Source organism: Mus caroli, chromosome 16 (genome assembly GCF_900094665.2).
Source record: "Mus caroli chromosome 16, CAROLI_EIJ_v1.1, whole genome shotgun sequence".
Lineage (NCBI taxonomy): Eukaryota > Metazoa > Chordata > Mammalia > Rodentia > Muridae > Mus > Mus caroli.
The window spans coordinates 29,373,050-29,391,171 of record NC_034585.1 but is presented as its reverse complement, the minus strand read 5'-3'; the positions used below and the strand labels follow the sequence as shown (position 1 = coordinate 29,391,171).

General features: G+C 39.7%; 1 protein-coding gene across 2 annotated transcripts in view; it reads right to left on the bottom strand.

The window, feature by feature from the left end:
- Ubxn7 (UBX domain protein 7) overlaps nt 1-18,122 on the bottom strand; it is a 69,069-nt gene that overhangs the window by 10,257 nt on the left and 40,690 nt on the right. The window contains exons 4-10 of one of the 2 annotated variants that reach the window (XM_021185364.2): nt 15,728-15,793; nt 13,715-13,827; nt 10,522-10,668; nt 7,679-7,769; nt 6,959-7,086; nt 1,780-2,173; nt 1,590-1,669 (exon numbers count right to left, since the gene is read on the bottom strand). In XM_021185364.2, coding sequence (XP_021041023.1) covers nt 1,590-1,669; nt 1,780-2,173; nt 6,959-7,086; nt 7,679-7,769; nt 10,522-10,668; nt 13,715-13,827; nt 15,728-15,793 — 1,019 coding nt within the window. The remainder of the gene's footprint in view (nt 1-1,589; nt 1,670-1,779; nt 2,174-6,958; nt 7,087-7,678; nt 7,770-10,521; nt 10,669-13,714; nt 13,828-15,727; nt 15,794-18,122) is intronic. The other variant, XM_029470384.1, reaches the window with a different exon arrangement.

Below are 18,122 nucleotides of genomic sequence, written 5' to 3'. Positions count from 1 at the left end.
AAGAGTTTCCTTGGTCAGGTGTCTGTTCACGGTAGTAAAGCCCTAACTAAGATAGGTATATATCATATTTGTCCTTTGTCCCATTTCAAACAGTGGTAGTTTAGTGTCTGGCACTAGCCAGAAACTATTACTTGTCAGTCTTCAACAATCAGCCTGAGTATCTTCTGTATGGTTCTATTTAAATGGCCTCTCCCCTAAGGTCTGAGCTTTTAGGGTGTAGGGCCAGGCTGACAGAAGTAGGTCACCAAAGGCAGGCTTCTGAAGGTCCTATCCACCCCTCTAGCTCTGGTCTAGTTCTCTGTTCCTGGCTCACAGCCACACAAACAAGTCTCTAGTTCCCATGACAAGACGAGGAGCCTCTGCCATGCTCTCACACTGCCATGCCTATCCTGCTCTGGAGGGCTGAAATGGAATCTCTTTGAAACCACGAGCCAAAAAGAAACCCTTAAGTTGTTTCTATCAGGGATTTTGTTATAGAAATGAAAAGAGTGACTAATCCCAGGCATGGTATCAAGCCAGGTATAGGTACTGACCAAAGTGCGCTACGAGTAAGGACCATCCATAGGTTAAGCTATGCTAATCAGACCAATTCTCTTTTCTAGCAGTTAAAAAGAATCATTGCTCAACAATTTTTAAATAAATAGGCCCTTAAAACCACCATGATAGGTGATGTCATGTACAAATCAAGAAATAAATAAAACTCATAGGCAAACAAAGAGAGGAATGGAATAAAGTCAAAAGCACAAGAAAAAAAATCCTAACAGATTACAGAAGAAACACAGAACAACGACTTTGGCTCTTAACTATGTTTTAGTAACAACAACTAAGAAATTCTAGATCCACCAGGTGTGGTGGCACACAGCTTTAGTTCCAGCACACAGGAAAACAGAAGCAGGCAAATCTCTGAGTTTGAGGAACAGCCTGTTCTACAAACTGAGTTCCAGGGCAGCCAAGGCTACAAAAGGAAACCCTGCCTCAAAAACAAAACACACACACACAAGGAAAAAGTTTGAAAACAAACCCGGGACCACCAGAAGTAAGTATATTCCATGTAAACAAAAACTGAAAACTGAAAAGCTTTGGCTGGCCTGTGACTTGCCTAAAATAATTAGAAGGAAATAATTAAAAATGAGACAGGGCATGGTAGCTCATGATTTTAATTTCAGTACTTGGGAGGCTAAACAGAAAGATTGCTTTAGTTTCAGGCTACGTGGGCTATGAAGTGAGACCTTACCTCAAAATCTCCACACCCTTAATCAAGCTGAGAAAGGCAAATTGCTATGAATTACAGGTTAGCCAGCCTACATAGTAAAGCCCTGCTTCAAAACCTAAACAAAAAAACAAGTAACAGACCACAACAAAACCCCCCAAAATTAGGACTCTTGTCAGATGAGTCTGCAGTTAGGTATCAGATAAACTCTCTCTGTGTCAGGAGTCAAGGATCTGACTTCAGTTTTCTCTGTTTTCTGGAGTAAGGATACAGTATAGCAGGGGTTTGCCTAACATGCATAGCTTATGGGTTTGACCCCTAGCAGCACAAACAATTAGATTCTTTGCTTTAAACAAATGTTTCAATGGGATAAACTCACCAGTAATTTGGCTTGTTCTGGAAGAGTGATCTGTTCCCTTTTTCCATCTGGGTACCGCAGCATCAGCTGTGCTTTTGGTCCTAAAGAAGAGTTATATACATACACAGGTGTTTAATACGGGAGATTAAGTAAGCAAGTCATTCAGTACGTTCGAGTTTAGTAGGTAAAGCAGGTCTATACCATAACCCACCATTTACATCTATCCCCTCCACTATTCCATCTGACTTTTCAGGTGACATCTCCAAGACCTCAGAATCCATGGCTGGCAATCCTTGATGGTTTGTGGCTGTGCCAGGCTCAGTTCTGGCTGGGGGCTCTGTCAGTGGCCTTCTGTTCTCCTCTTTTCTATGCCCCAAATCTTTATGAGGAGACTTTCTGGACTTAGCAAGATTCTCTACCTCCTCTTCTTCATCAGAGCCACAAACCGATATGAATTCCTCACTGCCAGAAAAAAGTTCCGATTCAGATTCTTCATCTGAGCGGCTATCCTGTTTTCCCTGGGCCGAGTCGAAATGTGTCTCTTGCAAGGAGGCTCTGATGGCAGCTTCCAGTTGGCTGTCTTCACTAGCGTCTATGAGGCTCTCCTGTAAGGTGCAGCCAAAACAAAAGTTGAAAGAATAGTTAAACAAAAACAAAACAAACAAATAAACAAAAACAACCACTCAAACAGTGCATAAAAAACAAACTAGTCAACTTGCCATTATGATTTTCTGCCAAAGTGGAATCTGTCTCTTATACCATGTGAGGGCAAGAACTTAGTACCAGAATGACAAATTGCAAGGAATATTTTAAAGCAAAAATAAAGGACTATCATTAAGCTAGATACGATGGCACATAATGCCAGCATTTATGAAGCAGAGGTGCGAAATTGCTTGAAGTTTTAGGCTAGCCTGTACTACACAGTGAGACCCTGTCTAAATCACAAATAAACAACACAAAGCTCTCATATAACCTAGTACACTGGCATTTTAAGCTCAGGCATTTTTGGCATCAAAATGAACAAAGCCAAGAAAATAGCTTATTATTTTTTGCTTTAAAAAAAGTTTAAAGCCAAACTACAATTCTTTAAAATGATTAAACATCAGAAAAACATCTTCCTTGCTTTTCATTAAATGCAATGATTTGACATTCAAAACAAGAAAATAACATTACCAAAATATGGCATGATGGTGCATGCTATATCCCAGAATTTAACACTTCAGGAGAGGCTTTTAAGTTTGACTCTTAGTGTGCACTATACAGTGAGATCTTGCCTCAGAAAAAAAAAGAATACATTTGGATGTTTGGGGCTAGACAATTAAATTCTCAAAAGCTTAATAATTATAATGAAAAACTTCATTATAATAACTAGAAATTCTTTTACATTTATTTAAACTGTGTTTATGTTTATGGCTGTGCAGTCAGTGTGTACACATGTAAGTCCATGGACAATGTTCAGAAGTCCATTCTCTCCTACCATATGGGCTGCAGAGATTAGACTCAGGTCATCAGGCTTGGTAGGAAGTGCCTTTACCATTTTAACAACCAGAGAAATGCAAATTTCTAATATTTTCTTGTTAAAGTTTTGAACATCACAGATTTCATTTTTAAAAATCACAAACTATGGACCTTTTGGAGTTATTTATTTAATGCTGGTATTCAGGAAAAACTGTCACACAATCCTATCATGCATCATTCTCAGTTAAGCAAGAATAGTTTATTGAACGCGCACACCATAATACTGTACATGCAGTTCTGCAAGAAGGAAAAACCTAATTGTGGTACCAGTCTGCTCTCAGGTAGGCTTTTTATAGGAAAAACCAGGTTCAAAAGTTTAAAGGGCAAGGAGGGGAGCAGTTGGCTTATTAGACAAATTATTATTAGCTAACCTTTAAGCTGATTGGTCCTGAGTACGGTAAGGAGGGTGGTAGCTGTGTGGTGAACAGGGGAGTTTCAGAACACTGAGATAACAGAGAATGAGTATTATCATCACAACCTCTGGTTTATTAGTAACATTCTTCAGAGTCAGCCACAAAAACCATAGTGAGCTCAAATGTAGGTACAGGGTTGCCTGTAGTCAGCTCTGACTCAAAGTATTTCAGACATAACCATTCATGTTGACCTTTGATGTGATGGGTCCTATGTAAAGCTTTGTGGAGTTTCTTAAGATTAGCAAACCTCATACAGAACATTCAAAACATACAACAAAGCAGGATGTGTGGTCAGCATATCCTTGAGCCAAGTCACTTCTCTGTGTCAGTGACTGGAAGGCATGTTACAGCAACAATATAAAAAAGCTGGCAGGCATGGAACAAAATGGCCACACTTATTGGGGGGTGGGGGAGAAGGGTCAATCATCTTCCTACTGCTCCATAATAATTTTTTTTTAAAAAGTATATGGGTGTAGTGGCACACACTTTTAATTCCAGCACTTGAGAGGCAGAGGTAGGTAGTATCTGTGAGTTTAAGGCCAGCCTGGTATACAGAGTGAGTTACAAGACAGTCAAGGCTATGTAACAGAGACCTGTCTTAAAAAACAAAAACATAAATAAATAAATAAATAAATAAATAAATAAATGAACAAACAAGCAAACAAATAAATAAATAATAAGCATAAGCCTAATTTACCACACATAGAAAGCAGGTAGATTTATGGAACATGCAATGGCTTACGGGACTAGATTTGCAGTAACATTATACAGCAGACAGCACCATGTTAATGTTGTGGATTTGGTCTAGTGCTACTTATATTAATTTGGTCCCCAAAATTACATAGGAATCCGCATGGCTGCATATAAGATGCTGAGGGACCCTGTCTTTGGTTGGTTTTGATCGGTAAATAAAGTTGCCAGTGGCCAATGGATGGGCAGGGAGACAGAGGGAGGACTTTAGGATCCCCGGGCAAAACACTGAGGAAAGCAGCAGGAGGACAGAGCCACCATGTTGGGAAAGGAGTGAAGACCAGGCCTGAGAGGTGCAGAAGAGAGAACACAGCCAGCATTTAAGAAAGAGTCGGGGATTGTGGTGCAGAGAGAGGTGCAGATCTGGGTCCGGGGCAGCCAAGATGGAATATAGGCTTTAGTAAAGATGAGTCAGGAATGTTGGAATGTGTGTTAGCTGCATGGAGGTTAGGAAGTGGCCCAGCCACCGAGCTGTTTAAGGCATATTAAAATATAAGGCTTTGTGTATGTGTATCTTTCATTTGGAAATCTAGAACATTGGGGCAGATACGGAACACACCAATGCCCCCAGATTGACATGAGTAGTTAATTGTTTCTATCCAATACTCACTCTTTTCTGGGGTTTGTTTGTTTTTACCTTATGTAAGTACATTGTTGCTGTCTTCAGACACACCAGAAGAGGGCATCAGATCCCATTACAAATGGTTGTGAGCTACCATGTGGTTACTAGGAATTGAACTCAGGACCTCTGAAATAGCAGTCAGTGCTTTATTAACCACTGAGCCATCTTTCCAGCCCCTTTCTAGCCCATCTAGGGCTAGAGAGTTGGTTCAGATTAATAGAACCTGTTATCATTTTTTTTATTTTATCATTTTAACGTTGTGTTTGTGTTTCTGTCTGTTTGTGGGTATGCACACATGAGTGCAAGTGCCCACGGATACCAGAGATGTCAAGATTCTCCTGGAGCTGGCTATGAGCCACCTAATGTGGGTGCTTAGAGCTGAACTCAGTTCCTAAGACTCATACTGTGGCTCATGACCATCCAAAACTCTAGTTGCAGAGGATCCAACACTTTCTTGTGGTTTCTGAGGGTAGTGTACACATGTAGTACACATATAAGCAAATCACTCATACACATAAAACAAAACAAAAAAATATTTAAATAAAAATACGTCTAATTTAAAAAGTCTATGTACTACTTGCCCTATAGTTTTTATTTACTTATTTTGTCTATGACTTGTTTTGAGACAGCTCTCACTCTATAGCCTGAACTAGTATAGAGTTCATTATATATCTTTGTCTTCAAACTTGCAGTAATTCTCCTGACTTAGTCACCTGAGTGCTGGGATCACTGGCCATGTGACACCCTGCAAACTAAGAAGAAAAGGAATATAGGAATGGTGGTAAGAGACAGAGGCAGTAGTATCAGTACTTCAAGAATACCACTGGCTACAGAGTGAGTCTGAGCCCACCTTGGTTCCCTGTCTTCAAAAAGGAGAAAACCTCATTAGCCTGATAAAGTACATCTAAGAGAAACATGGACTAGAGGGATAAGCAGTAGTTAAAGCACTCCCTTCAAAAGCTTGAGGACCACTGTTCAGTTCCCCAGAACCCTTATAAACGCTCAGTGGACGTAGCAGTATATAATTCCAGCATTCAGAAAGCAGAGACAGGGGATCCCCATAACACAATGTCTAACCAAATTAGCCACATTGATTCAACTGAGTTCAATTGAGAGCCTGCCTCAATGATTAAGGAGGGCAAGAAAGGCAAATGAGTAAGGATTCTAATGTCAACCTTGAGCTTATACACATACACACCACCATCACACCCATAGACAGGAACATACGTTCAAACATACAAACATAATGCACATATGAGTTCAAAAAAGGAAATACATAACCAGACCTAGAAACTTCTAGTGGTGGATAAGTCTCCAGGAGCTGGGGCAGGAACCTGAGAGCCTGCAGCAGTCAGGTCAGTGCTGCTGTCAGCTGCAGCTACAGAAGCTTCCTGCTGCAGTGGACAATGGTTAACTGCAAAGACTCATAAGTGTTAAAATGCAGAAAATAAATGTTGAATGTTCAGCCATAAATGGGACTACAACATTCATAGCATCCTTTCCAGGGTTCAGGGAACATCGTGGAAAAGAGGGCAGAAAGAATGTAAGATGTGAGGGATGGGTTGGGATGGAGGGATGTGGAACAGTGACTTCTGGGTATGACAAAACATGGAGCTCTTAAACATACAGTAGCTATTGCACCTGCCTAAGTCCTAAACAAGATTGGACCCATCAATGTCCTGCCATAGAAGAGACTCACGAAACATAAAACTGTATATACATACCTACACATGCACACACACACATACATATTATGACTTCATTAAGAAGATGAAATTCTTCTGTAGAAAACTATCAAAAAATAAGATAGCTAAGATGTAGTACATCCAGAAGACATACCTATTCATTACTTACACTATTCATTAAAATAGGCTTTCTCTGTCCTGGGAATCAATTTGTAGGCCAAGCTGGCCTCAAACTCACAAAATCCACCTACGCTTGCCTCTGCCTCCCCAGTGTTGGGATTAAAGATGTGTACTACCAGAAGCCAGTTCTACTCCTTATCATAAATACCATTTTAACATTAAACATTTTACAAAAAATGCCAAGATACAGATATACTTAGCTGCCCCGTCACTTATACTTACTGATCGGGCACATTTTTTTGGGGGGCTGCTAGAAAGTCCATCCAGTTGCCCATGTTCTCCCAGAAACCCTGTCACTTGGTCCAAGAAAGAAGACACATCCAACTGGTGCCACTCTACTAGCTTCTGACCTAGAGAGTAAATAAATAAAAATCAAGATATATAAATATAAAATAACTTTTCTAATCACAGTCATTAGATAATTGACATATACATAAAGTCTGCTACAAATTCATATCCCCATTTCTTACTAAAGTCACACAGTATCTTTATAACCTACTGACAACATTAATTAAAACTCAGATAAGATTCTTACCAATCTTGAGAGGAAAACTATCTGTTTGCATTGTAGTCATTAGGAAGAAGAATTTCAAACAAAGCAAAAATCTAAATAGCAGAATCTAAATAAAATATAATCAATAATTTAAAACAGCTCACCCTCTAGTTCTCTAGAGGAATACGACAAGTACCTAAAACAATCTCATCAATTTAATAATAGAAAACCTAAGGAGACCCAATAAAGATGATTGATTATATCAGTTTTTCTTTGAAAGAACAAAATGTACAAATACAAAATATTGTTACCCCCAAGTTTCCAGAAGCAGATTCCCTAAATAAACACATCCAAAGTTGTTTACACAACAAGAAGACTTCTCTTAACTATCTCATTGCTGAAACCAGATCCAGTCAAAAATTAATCAGTTGTGAAAAATAAAGGCTTACCTGTCCGTGGATCTAAGATGGAAACATAGGGGAAATCCCCTAGCTTGTAAAACTGTATGTATCTCTGACCTTCCTCACTGTCGTGATAAACCTGTTAAGCCAATAACAGTTTTAAAAAGCCTCTTTAAAAAAGGTTGACCACAATCTTGTCATCTATTAAGAGCAATGGATTCTTCAAAGAAGCCTTGACAAACATGTTAAGTTCTTACCCCCTTAAGCAGAAGTAATGAGGTTCAGATTTCACACCTTACTCTTGCCCCCTTTTGAGAACATCATAAACACCAACTCATGCCTCCTCCTTTCTCAGCTCAGAAGAGGTACTAGTAGTAACTTCCTTTTCAAGTGTTAGTCCACCTGTGAATTTTTTGTTTTTTTCTGAGACTGAGTCTCCCTATATAGCTCTAGCTGTCCTGGAGCTCACTATGTAACCAGGCTGTCCTTGAACTCACAGAGATCTGCCTGTCTCTGCCTCCCAAGTGTGCCACAATATCTAGCACTGTATTTGTATTCTAGTAAGCCATATATATTAAGATTATAAGCTTGAGAACCCAACATTTTATTAGGCAGAGATGTTCAGTCAATATTCGACTAAAATAAAAGGAACTCTGACATTAGAAACAATCCTGGAAGCTAGCAAAGGCCTGACTCATCAGATACAAGTGCTTGCAGCACAAGCCTGACAACCTACAGTGGAAGGAGAAAACCAATTTCCAAAAGTTGTCCTCAAACCACCACACCACACACTGCCACATATAATACATACACACAAATTTATAATAAAAACAAAATCCCACTGAATTTACCAGATGTAAAACACAAGCGAGTAAATGAATGGCACTAGTAGTACATCTTAGATAAGTTTACTTAGTTGTTTTCAGTAACTTTTTTGTTTGTTTTTTCGAGACAGGGTTTCTCTGTGTAGCCCTGGGTGTCCTGGAACTCACTCTGTAGACCAGGTTAGCCTCAAACTCAGAAATATGCCTGCCTCTGCCTCCCAAGAGCTGGGATTAAAGGCATGCACCACCACTGCCGGCCAGTAACTTTTTAAAAGCTAGATATTGCCGGGCGTGGTGGCACGCCCCTTTAATCCCAGCACTTGGAAGGCAGGCGGATTTCTGAGTTCGAGGCCAGCCTGGTCTACTAAGTGAGTTCCAGGACAGCCAGGGCTATACAGAGAAACCCTGTCTCGAAAAACCAAAAAAAAAAAAAACCCAAAAACCCAAAACCTAGATATTGAAACTGGGGCTGAAGAGAAGGCTCAGTGGTTAAGAGCACCAACTGCTCTTCCAAAGGCCTGAGTCCAAATCCCAGCAACCACATGGTGGTTCACAACCATCTGTAATGAGATCTGATGCCCCCTTCTGGTGTGTGTGTCTGAAGATAGCTACAGTGTACTTACATATAATAAATAAATTATTTATTAAAAAAAAAAAAAGAAGAAGAAAAGAAAAGGAAATTGAAACTGGATCTGCCTAGGGTATAACCCCCAACTACTCAGTTGGCTGACATCAGAAAAATATGAGTCCTTACTTGTGGTGGTTTCAAACACTAAAAAAGGAGCTGGGACAGGTGGACAGGACAGCCAGGGATACAAAGAAACACTGTCCCCAAAACCTAAAAATAAATATGTGATAAATAAACTAAGGAGGATGAAGATTTGCTTGTAGGTGGCTCCAGGCTGAATCCAAAGTAGCAAGCCTCTCCTAAAACCAACCAACTAAACAGAATGAAACAAAAGGAAAATTAGTGGTAGAGTAGTGGTTTGAATATGCTGGGCCCATGGGAAGTGGCACTGTTAGGTGTTCATTGTGTAGGCAAGTTTTGAGGTCTCCTAGTGCTCAGGCTCCACACAGTACGGGGGTGGGGGGTTGGGGGTGGAGGGGTGTCTTCTGGCTGCAGATCAGGATGAAGAACTCTCAGCTCCTCTGCAGCACCACGTCTGCCTGCACACTGCCATGCTTCCCGCCATGATGATAATAGACTGAACCTTTGAAACTGTAAGCCAGTCCCAAATTAAATGTTTGCCTTTGGGGCAGTGGTGGTACCCGCCTTTAATCCCAGCACTTGGGAGGCAGAGGCAGGCAGATTTCTGGGTTCGAGGCCAGCCTGGGCTACAGAGTGAGTTCCAGGACAGCCAGGGCTACACAGAGAAACCCTGCCTCCAAAAACCAAAAACCAAAAACCAAAACCAAAACAAAACAAAAAAGTTTGCCTTTATAAGAGTGGCCTTGGTTATGGTGTCTCATCATAGCAATAAAACCCAAACTATGACAGGCAGGCTACCTGTTTTAACTAGATAATTTATATAAGAAGCTGTTACAGCTGGAATACTTAGGAATACTATGCTAAGAACAAACAGTAAAAGAGTAACAAACACAGGCTAGAAAACATATCTTAGTATTTCCCGAGCGCTCTAAGATCTTTGATACACAGCCAGTGGCCTTATATAGCTATTAAGTGGATAAAATAGATTAATTTAAGGTGATATGTACTATAAGCATGAAATACACACCTTACTTTGAGAATTTAACACACACAGTTAAACAGAAACATAATGCCACTAAAATGTTAATGTTCTATCATACATTGACTTAAAACGTATGATTAAAGTTAATTTCCCTTTTCCCTTGAATTTTTTCAGATGGTACTTCTAGAGAAACATCAACTGTGTGGCTTAAACTATGTTTCTACTGAGCTGTGGAGCTGTAGATAGTCTGATGTCAAGGTGCTCCTGAAGTATGATTGAACTCACTTTTTCCAGTTTATACCCCCATTCTGCCTCTACAACATCCTATACTATAAAAAAAAATACTAAGAAAGCTTTAATTAACTGTCGTTCTCACCTGCCAGAAAATGAAATGTTCCCGGATAATATTCTTCACAGCTTCATTGCTCCATACATCACGGTTGAGGCACTGGCATGCAAAGTCTTGTACATTTTGAATGTTTATCATCAGCCACTTATTCTGCATCTGGCCACACTCTTTGGCCTGTAAGAGTAAAATTTCCATATAGACACTCAGCACACTTTTTAAAATGACACTGAGGACTCATCACTTCTCTGTGCAGAGCACAGTGGTTAATACATAAATTCACAATTGGTCGAACTGAAGAGACAAGCATCAGTGGAGTGCTCAGGCACACATGGGACATCTAGAGTCCTGTCCCTCCTAGCGCTAGGCTTAGGGACCATCGTGAAAGAGAGAGTTAAAATTTTAAGAGCCAGAAATTGGAGAGGACCAGACTACAACATTTATCTTCCGGACCATGACAGGACAACATTCTAGCAGGGGTATGAAGGAAAAGATATGAATCCCAACTGAGGAGCTACTGACAGATGATGGCTTCTGGGGCAGGGAGAACCAATTCTACCACCCCTGGTAGAGAGACCATGCTCCAGTGGGTCCTCAGGACCATCAGGGTAAGAACAGCACATATTGGACTTGATGGTTGTTGACAAGGCAGAGGCAGGGGCTACAAAAGTTAAGTGGAATGCCCAGGTTGAGTGTGAATCTGTACGTTAGAGAAATAGGGGATAAATATGATTAAAATATATTGTAACAAATTCTAAGAGCGTGTAGGTGGTGCACACCTTAAACCCCAGCACTGGGTAGTCAGAGACATGTAAAACTCTGAGTTCAAGGCCAGCCTGAAATACATACTGAATTCCAGGACAGCCAGGGCTACAAAGAGAAACCTTTTCTCACATCCCGCTGTCTCCCCCAAAAGAAATTATCAATGATTAGTAAGGATAGTTTTAAAAATATCTAGAGGCTGGGCTGTAGTCTAGAAGTTAAAAAGTAGTTGATGCTCTCATAGAGAAATGGAATTTGGTTCCTAGAACCTATGTCCACTGTCTCACAGCTCCAGGGACTCTGATGCCCTCTGCTGGCTCCCGGGGCAACTTCTATTGAATGTTTATTTATACACACATATGCACGTAAATAATACATCTTTTAAAATGATATCTAGAATTTTTGGTATTATACAGTATGATTTTACACATGTTTAATTCTTGTGGTGGCTGTCAACTTGACTGGTTTAGGAGAAATACAGGACTGATGAAACGTTCCTATCTCTTTGCTGTACTTCAGAAAGCACAGATCTGTGGCACGTGAGCGGGGGAAAAAAAGGCCCACTCTGAAGTTAGCCAGCACCAGCCACTAGATGGATGGGAATTGGAGGAAGAAGTGTATATATGTCCGTAAACCCATTTCTTTCACCATGTACATATGTGGTCATTGGATCATTAGACTCCAGCTCCCTAGTGAGCCTTCAGCACCAGACTGGAATAGCTGAGACATAGCTTCTTGGATTGAGCAGCTGCTGTGTTCTGTTTCTCTAGTATACAGATAGCTATTGTTGAACCACCAACTTTTACCATTAAGCTAACCTAAGAAGTCGTCACACACCCCCTCCCAGCCCATAACATGCACGATAGTCTAATGACTCTGCTCCTTTAGAAACTCCAGTTAGTACATAAAGCAGAGAAGAGAATCTAAGAATCTTGGCTTCTAGCTAGCTGCTTGTGCCCCACCTATGAAACTGTGCTGCCCATATTCTGCAATAGTCTTCCCCCTCAACAAACCTTCTCTAGAAATGTCAAATATATTGAAGGTGTGATAGTTTTAATTTTTATCAAGTTTATTTGTTTGTTTTTAAAGATTTATATGTTTGAGTGTATATATGTGCGTGCCTCCTGGCTTTGGAGACCAGAAGGAAGCATCGTATCCCCTGGGACTGCAGTTACAAGCCACCATGTGGGTGCTGGGAACTGAACCTGGGTCTTTTGCAAGAGCAACAAATACTCTTAATTGCTAAGCCATATCTCTAGCCCTTGTTGTTTTGTTGATGACAGACATTCTCACTGAGGTGATAAAATCAACTAAACCTGCCCCTTTTGGGGTTATCTTTTTGTGTACTGTATAAAGACTGTTTTTTATTACACAAATGCTAATTTCTGGCTACATCATATTTTATAAATACCCCCTATATCGTCCTCTGATTGGTTTAATAAAAAGCTGATAGCCTATAGCAGAGAAGGAGAGAATAGAAGGGACTTCCAGCAGAGACAGGAACTATGGGAGTCAGACACGAGGAAGAAGCACAGAGACTAAAAGACAGGTAACTAATGAGCCATGTGGCAGAACACAGATTGACATATATGGGTTAATTTAAGTTATAACAGCTAGTTAGAAAGAGACCTAAACAAAAACCTTAAGCATTAATAATTAATAAATATAAGTCTTCCTGCCTTTATTCAGAGGTGGAGGACACAGAAAACCCCTAACAGTTACAAGTCCCAGGAAGTTTTCCTCTGCCTTTAGGAAAGCTAAAGCCAGGAAGACCAGGGGAGAGTGTATTCTGCAATTAGATACACATACATGTACTTCCAACACCCCCAGTACAGGTCTGAAACAACAAATAGCAAGTATGCACAAATTTAATGCACTGCCACACTGAGACCAAACTTTTATAATGTCAGGAATGACAGCAAAACTAGTACAAATTCTTTTTCCTTCTTCATAATTTCATACATAATCCATTCTTCATTTATTGCCAGTTGAAACAGAAGTCAGTGTAACCCTTAAGTATATTATGCAGAAATGGTTAAGATACCATTTCTTTATATAAATGATTTTTTTTTCTCCTAGAAAATAAAAGACATAAGGCGCCGGGCAGTGGTGGCAGTGGTGGCGCATGCCTTTAATCCCAGCACTTGGAAGGCAGAGGCAGGTAGATTTCTGAGTTCAAGGCCAGCCTGGTCTACCGAGTGAGTTAAAAGACAGCCAGGACTATATAGAGAAACCCTGTCTTGAAAAAACAAAACAAAACAAAAAAAAAAAACAAACAAACAAAGACACAAGTTACATCGAGGACACAGAGACAGGCCAATCTCTGACTTTTTTGGCCAGCCTAATCTACACAGTATGTCCAGGCCCCATGATAAGACACTGTCTCAAAAATAAAACAAATAAGACACTGAAATGGTAAAAAACGATTCACAATTATAACACAGAATCTCTAACAACTTACTGTTTCAAAGCTGCCCTTGTGCATCAAGTCGATTGGGGGCCGGAATAGATCTGCAAGGGTGGTTAGTTTCTTATCTATTGCTCCTCCATTTCTTAATTCCTGTTCCTGCCTAACTGCAACACAGAAAGATGGAGAAGTTTTAATTAACCATAAAATGTAAGTGCTAAGTTACATAATAAACCAAAGACCGTCTATTGACTGAAGAATACTGAACAGTACACGTGGCCTCAAATACAAAAAGCTAACGATGACTGGAAAAAAAATGCAAAGAGGAGTTAAAAAAACTAAAATCAGGATTTAAAGGCTGTTCTCTAGGCCAAAGGATAAAAGGAGAAAATTAAATTAGTTACAAATAGTCATATTGGGCCAGGCTTACAATCAAAGCTACCTGGGAGGCTAACACGAGAAAAATCAAAGGTTCAAAGACCAACCTCCACCCAACTTACTGAGAGACTATCTCACAATAAGAAGAAAAGCTAGTTGGGGATCTAGTTTAGTAGTACCTATCTAGTATACATGAGACCCTCCCTGTTTAGTCCCCAGCATCATTAAAAACAAATACGAATTCACTATGAGATGAGAATCCACCTGAGTGGTAGAGTGCTTGCTTAGGTTTGGTCCCTAATAGCACATCAACTCAAATTTTTTCACATGTTCATAAGCAACAGAAGAAAAATTTCAGAACCATTGCTCTAGTTCTCAGAGTGATCCTAACTCATCCACTGTGTCTAGCTACTAGTTTTAAAGACTCTCAGTAGAGGTTATGGACACTGCTGGTACCATGTACTAGAAGAAAGAGCATAGATTCCTTTGACAACTTAAGCCATCACTTTCAACCATTCAAGTTACAGGACCTATCTGTGCCCTGAGCAGCTCACTCTAAGTTACAAAGCCAAACACAGTTCACACATTTCTCATATATAAAGTAACCGTCCTTAGACACTAGATGATGGCTCAGTAAGTCTGGGCACTTGCTACCAAAACTGATGGCGCCAATTTGATCCCCAGGTAGGAAAGACCAACTCCAATAAGCTGTCCTCCAGTTAGAGGACAAATGCACATCATGGCCTGTACACCATCCTGAACAAATAAACATACATTGACCTTTCTTTAGAATTCTTTAACAAGTATGAGCCAAGATACTTCTACATATTCCACAGAAAGGTATGAGCTGTGCTAATTGGTTTTATGTCGATCTGACAAACTACTCATCAGAGAGGAGCCTCAATTGATAAAATGTGCATCAGTAACTCTCAACCTTCCTAATGCTGCAACCCTTTAATACAGATCCTCATACTTCAGTAACCCCAAACCATAAACTGCTTTCATGGCTATTTCACAAATGTAATTTTGCTACTGTTGTGAATCATAATGCAAATATCTGCTATGCTGGATATCTGAGACTCCCTGAAAGGAGGTTGTAACCCATAGGCTAAACCACAGCTGTAGGTTATTTTCTTAATTAGTGGTTGATGGGAGGGAGGGTCTAGCCCATTGTAGGTGGTGCCATCCTGTGCTAATGGTCCTGAGTTCTATTAAGAAGGCAGTTAAGCAGCATCCTTCCCATCCCACTATAGTCTGTCTCTGCATCCGCTCCTGCCTCAGGTTCCTTCCCTGATTTCAGTTCCTTTACTGACTTCTTTCAATCATAGATTATGAAATTATAACACAAATAAACCCTTTCCTCCCCAACTTGCTGCTGGTCATGATGTTTCATTATAGCGATAATACTCATAACTAGGGCACTGTGTGTAAATAATGGATGTCAGAGTATTTATGTGGAGTCAAGTACTATTAGCAGGAGTCAGTTCTCTCTTGTCACCATGTGGGTCCTGGGGTCAAAACTCAGGCTTGGTAGCCAGTAATCTTTACCCAAAATCTAGATGTCTCAAATTTCACTTTTTAAACATGGTGAACCACAAAGTATTTAGAAATAATACTAATCATGTTTTTTTCTTTTTAACAAAAAGGAAGGGGAAGAGAGAGCTGAGAGACTGGCTCACAAATACCTACTAGTTTCAGTTTGAAAATCTCGGAAACCATCAAATATTGAACGTGCTGGCCTTCTCCTTTTAGGAGCTGTAGGGAAAAAACAGAACTGATTAAAAATTAAAACATTAATTTTGAAAATTCTAAAGATATCCCTTATATAAGCATTTCTCATTATGTACTGTTTTATGTGTTTGAGTATTTCCCTACATGTAAACTGTGAACTATGTGACCAGAAGAGGATGTCAGATGTCCTAAAACTGGAGTTACAGACAGTTATGAGCTACCACAGGGGTTCTGGGAATTGAACTTGTGTCTTTTCAAAAAGTAGTCAGTACTCTTAGCTACTGAGCCATATCTCCAGTCCTCAGTGTATTTTAAAGCTTCTATATTCTTAATAGTGCCTCCCCTCAAAACAAACAAACAAGACAAAAAATGAATTTCTAGGACAGCCAGCACTACACAGAGAAAACCTGTTTCAAAACACAAAACAAAACAAAAAGCAAAGCTCAGTGGGTAAAGCACATGTTCTGTTCTCAAAATAAACAAAAAGTCAAGTTATGAGCAAATAATGACTCAATCATCTTATCATACTAAAGAAAATTAGAACTAGGTTAAGAAAGACTAGGACCCTCCCCCCCCCAAAAAAATTTGTTTTAATTCAGTTTAGTTCTAGGGGCTAATCATACTTTTTAACATAAGATTTTAAATGACTTTATTAAAATGTCATCTTCCATTAGAAAAATTTCTCAAACTTTAAAAGACAAGTAACAAATGACTCATGTACAACATAGAAAATGGAGACTTTGCTGCTGCTATTTTGCTTTTTGAGACAGGGACCCTTCTAGCTACATCGCTCTGGCTGCCCTGTAAGTCACTATGTAGACTAGGCTGGTAGCCAGATCAATCTGTCTGAGTGTTGGGATATAAAAGCCTGCACCACCATGGCCAACAGAAAATGGAGATTTTAAATAATTAATTCACTGCAACAGTTTAAACTGACTTATATATGGTAAGTCTGGCCAGCATGTAACCAAACCAATGTCTCACATTAATAATGATTAGAAGACAAAGAGTCCCAAAGTCTCTTACCCCACATCAAAGCATCTTTTTCTACAAAGTACGCATTCCATTCCTTAGGATAATTCATTTTCTCTTAGAATCACTAAGTTAAAAGCAAAATAATTTTTTAAAAGATTTATTTTATGTATGAGTGCACTGTTGCTGTCTTCAGACACACCAGAAGAGGGCATCAGACCCCATTACAGATGGTTGTGAGCCACCATATGGTTAATGGGAACTGAACTCGGGACCTCTGGAAGAGCAGTCAGTGCTCCAAACCACTGAACCATCTCTCCAGCCCTAAAAGCAAAACAATTAAAAATACAAAATCAGGTGAGAGAGAGACAGATGGCTCATCAGTTCAAATCAGTTGCTGCTGTTCAGGTCCTAGCACCACAGGGGGTCAGCTCACAACTACAGGAGATCCAACACAAAACAAATTAAAATTTAAATGTAAAACCAAAAATTAGAAACTTAGGGCTAGCATGAAATCCTGAATTTGATCCCCAGCACCTCATAGACATGTAGTGGTGGCACATGCCTATAATCACAACAGAAATGTAAAGTCATCTTTGACTATGTAAGTTCAAAAACCAACCTGGGCTGGCTACATAAGCCTACTGAAAAACAAACAAACTTCATTGTTTTATCATGTTTATGTCATTCATAGAAGCACACACAACACACCAATGTTTATGCTAGTTAACAGGCCAGGCATAGTGCTACATGCCTGGAATCTCAGTAAAATCAAAGGTTGGAGGTCATAATGAGCTAAAGTAACTTCAAAGCTATATTGTCTCAAAATAAAAGAATCACGATTACCCTCAGGAATAGATTAAAAAAAAAAAAAGGTTAGGATTACATTTTTAAATAGCTTATCTGAATTTTAAAAACTTAAACCAGGGGCTAGAGAGATTGGCTTAGCTGTTGAAATCAATGGTTGCTCTTTCAGAGGTCCTGAGTTCAATTCCCAGCAACCACATGATAGCTCACAACAGTGAGCCATGCATGTAACAGAATTTGATTCTTCCTTCTGGTGTGCAAGAAAAAAACACTTAGATGCATACATGCATGCACACACAAGAGCACGTGTGCACACACACACAAATAGAACTTTGTCAGGCAGTGGTGCCATATATATTACTTTAATCTTAGGACTCAGGAGGAAGAGGCAGGCAGATCTGAGTTCAAGGTTAGCCCAGTCTACACAGCCAGTTCTAGGTCAGCCATAGCTACACAGAAAGACCCTGTCTCAACTAAATGAAATAAATTGAACCTAATCTTTTTTGTTTTGCTTACCTTTCCTGTTTAAACACAGACAAAACAACAAAAAAAAAAAAAAAAAAAAAAAAAAAAA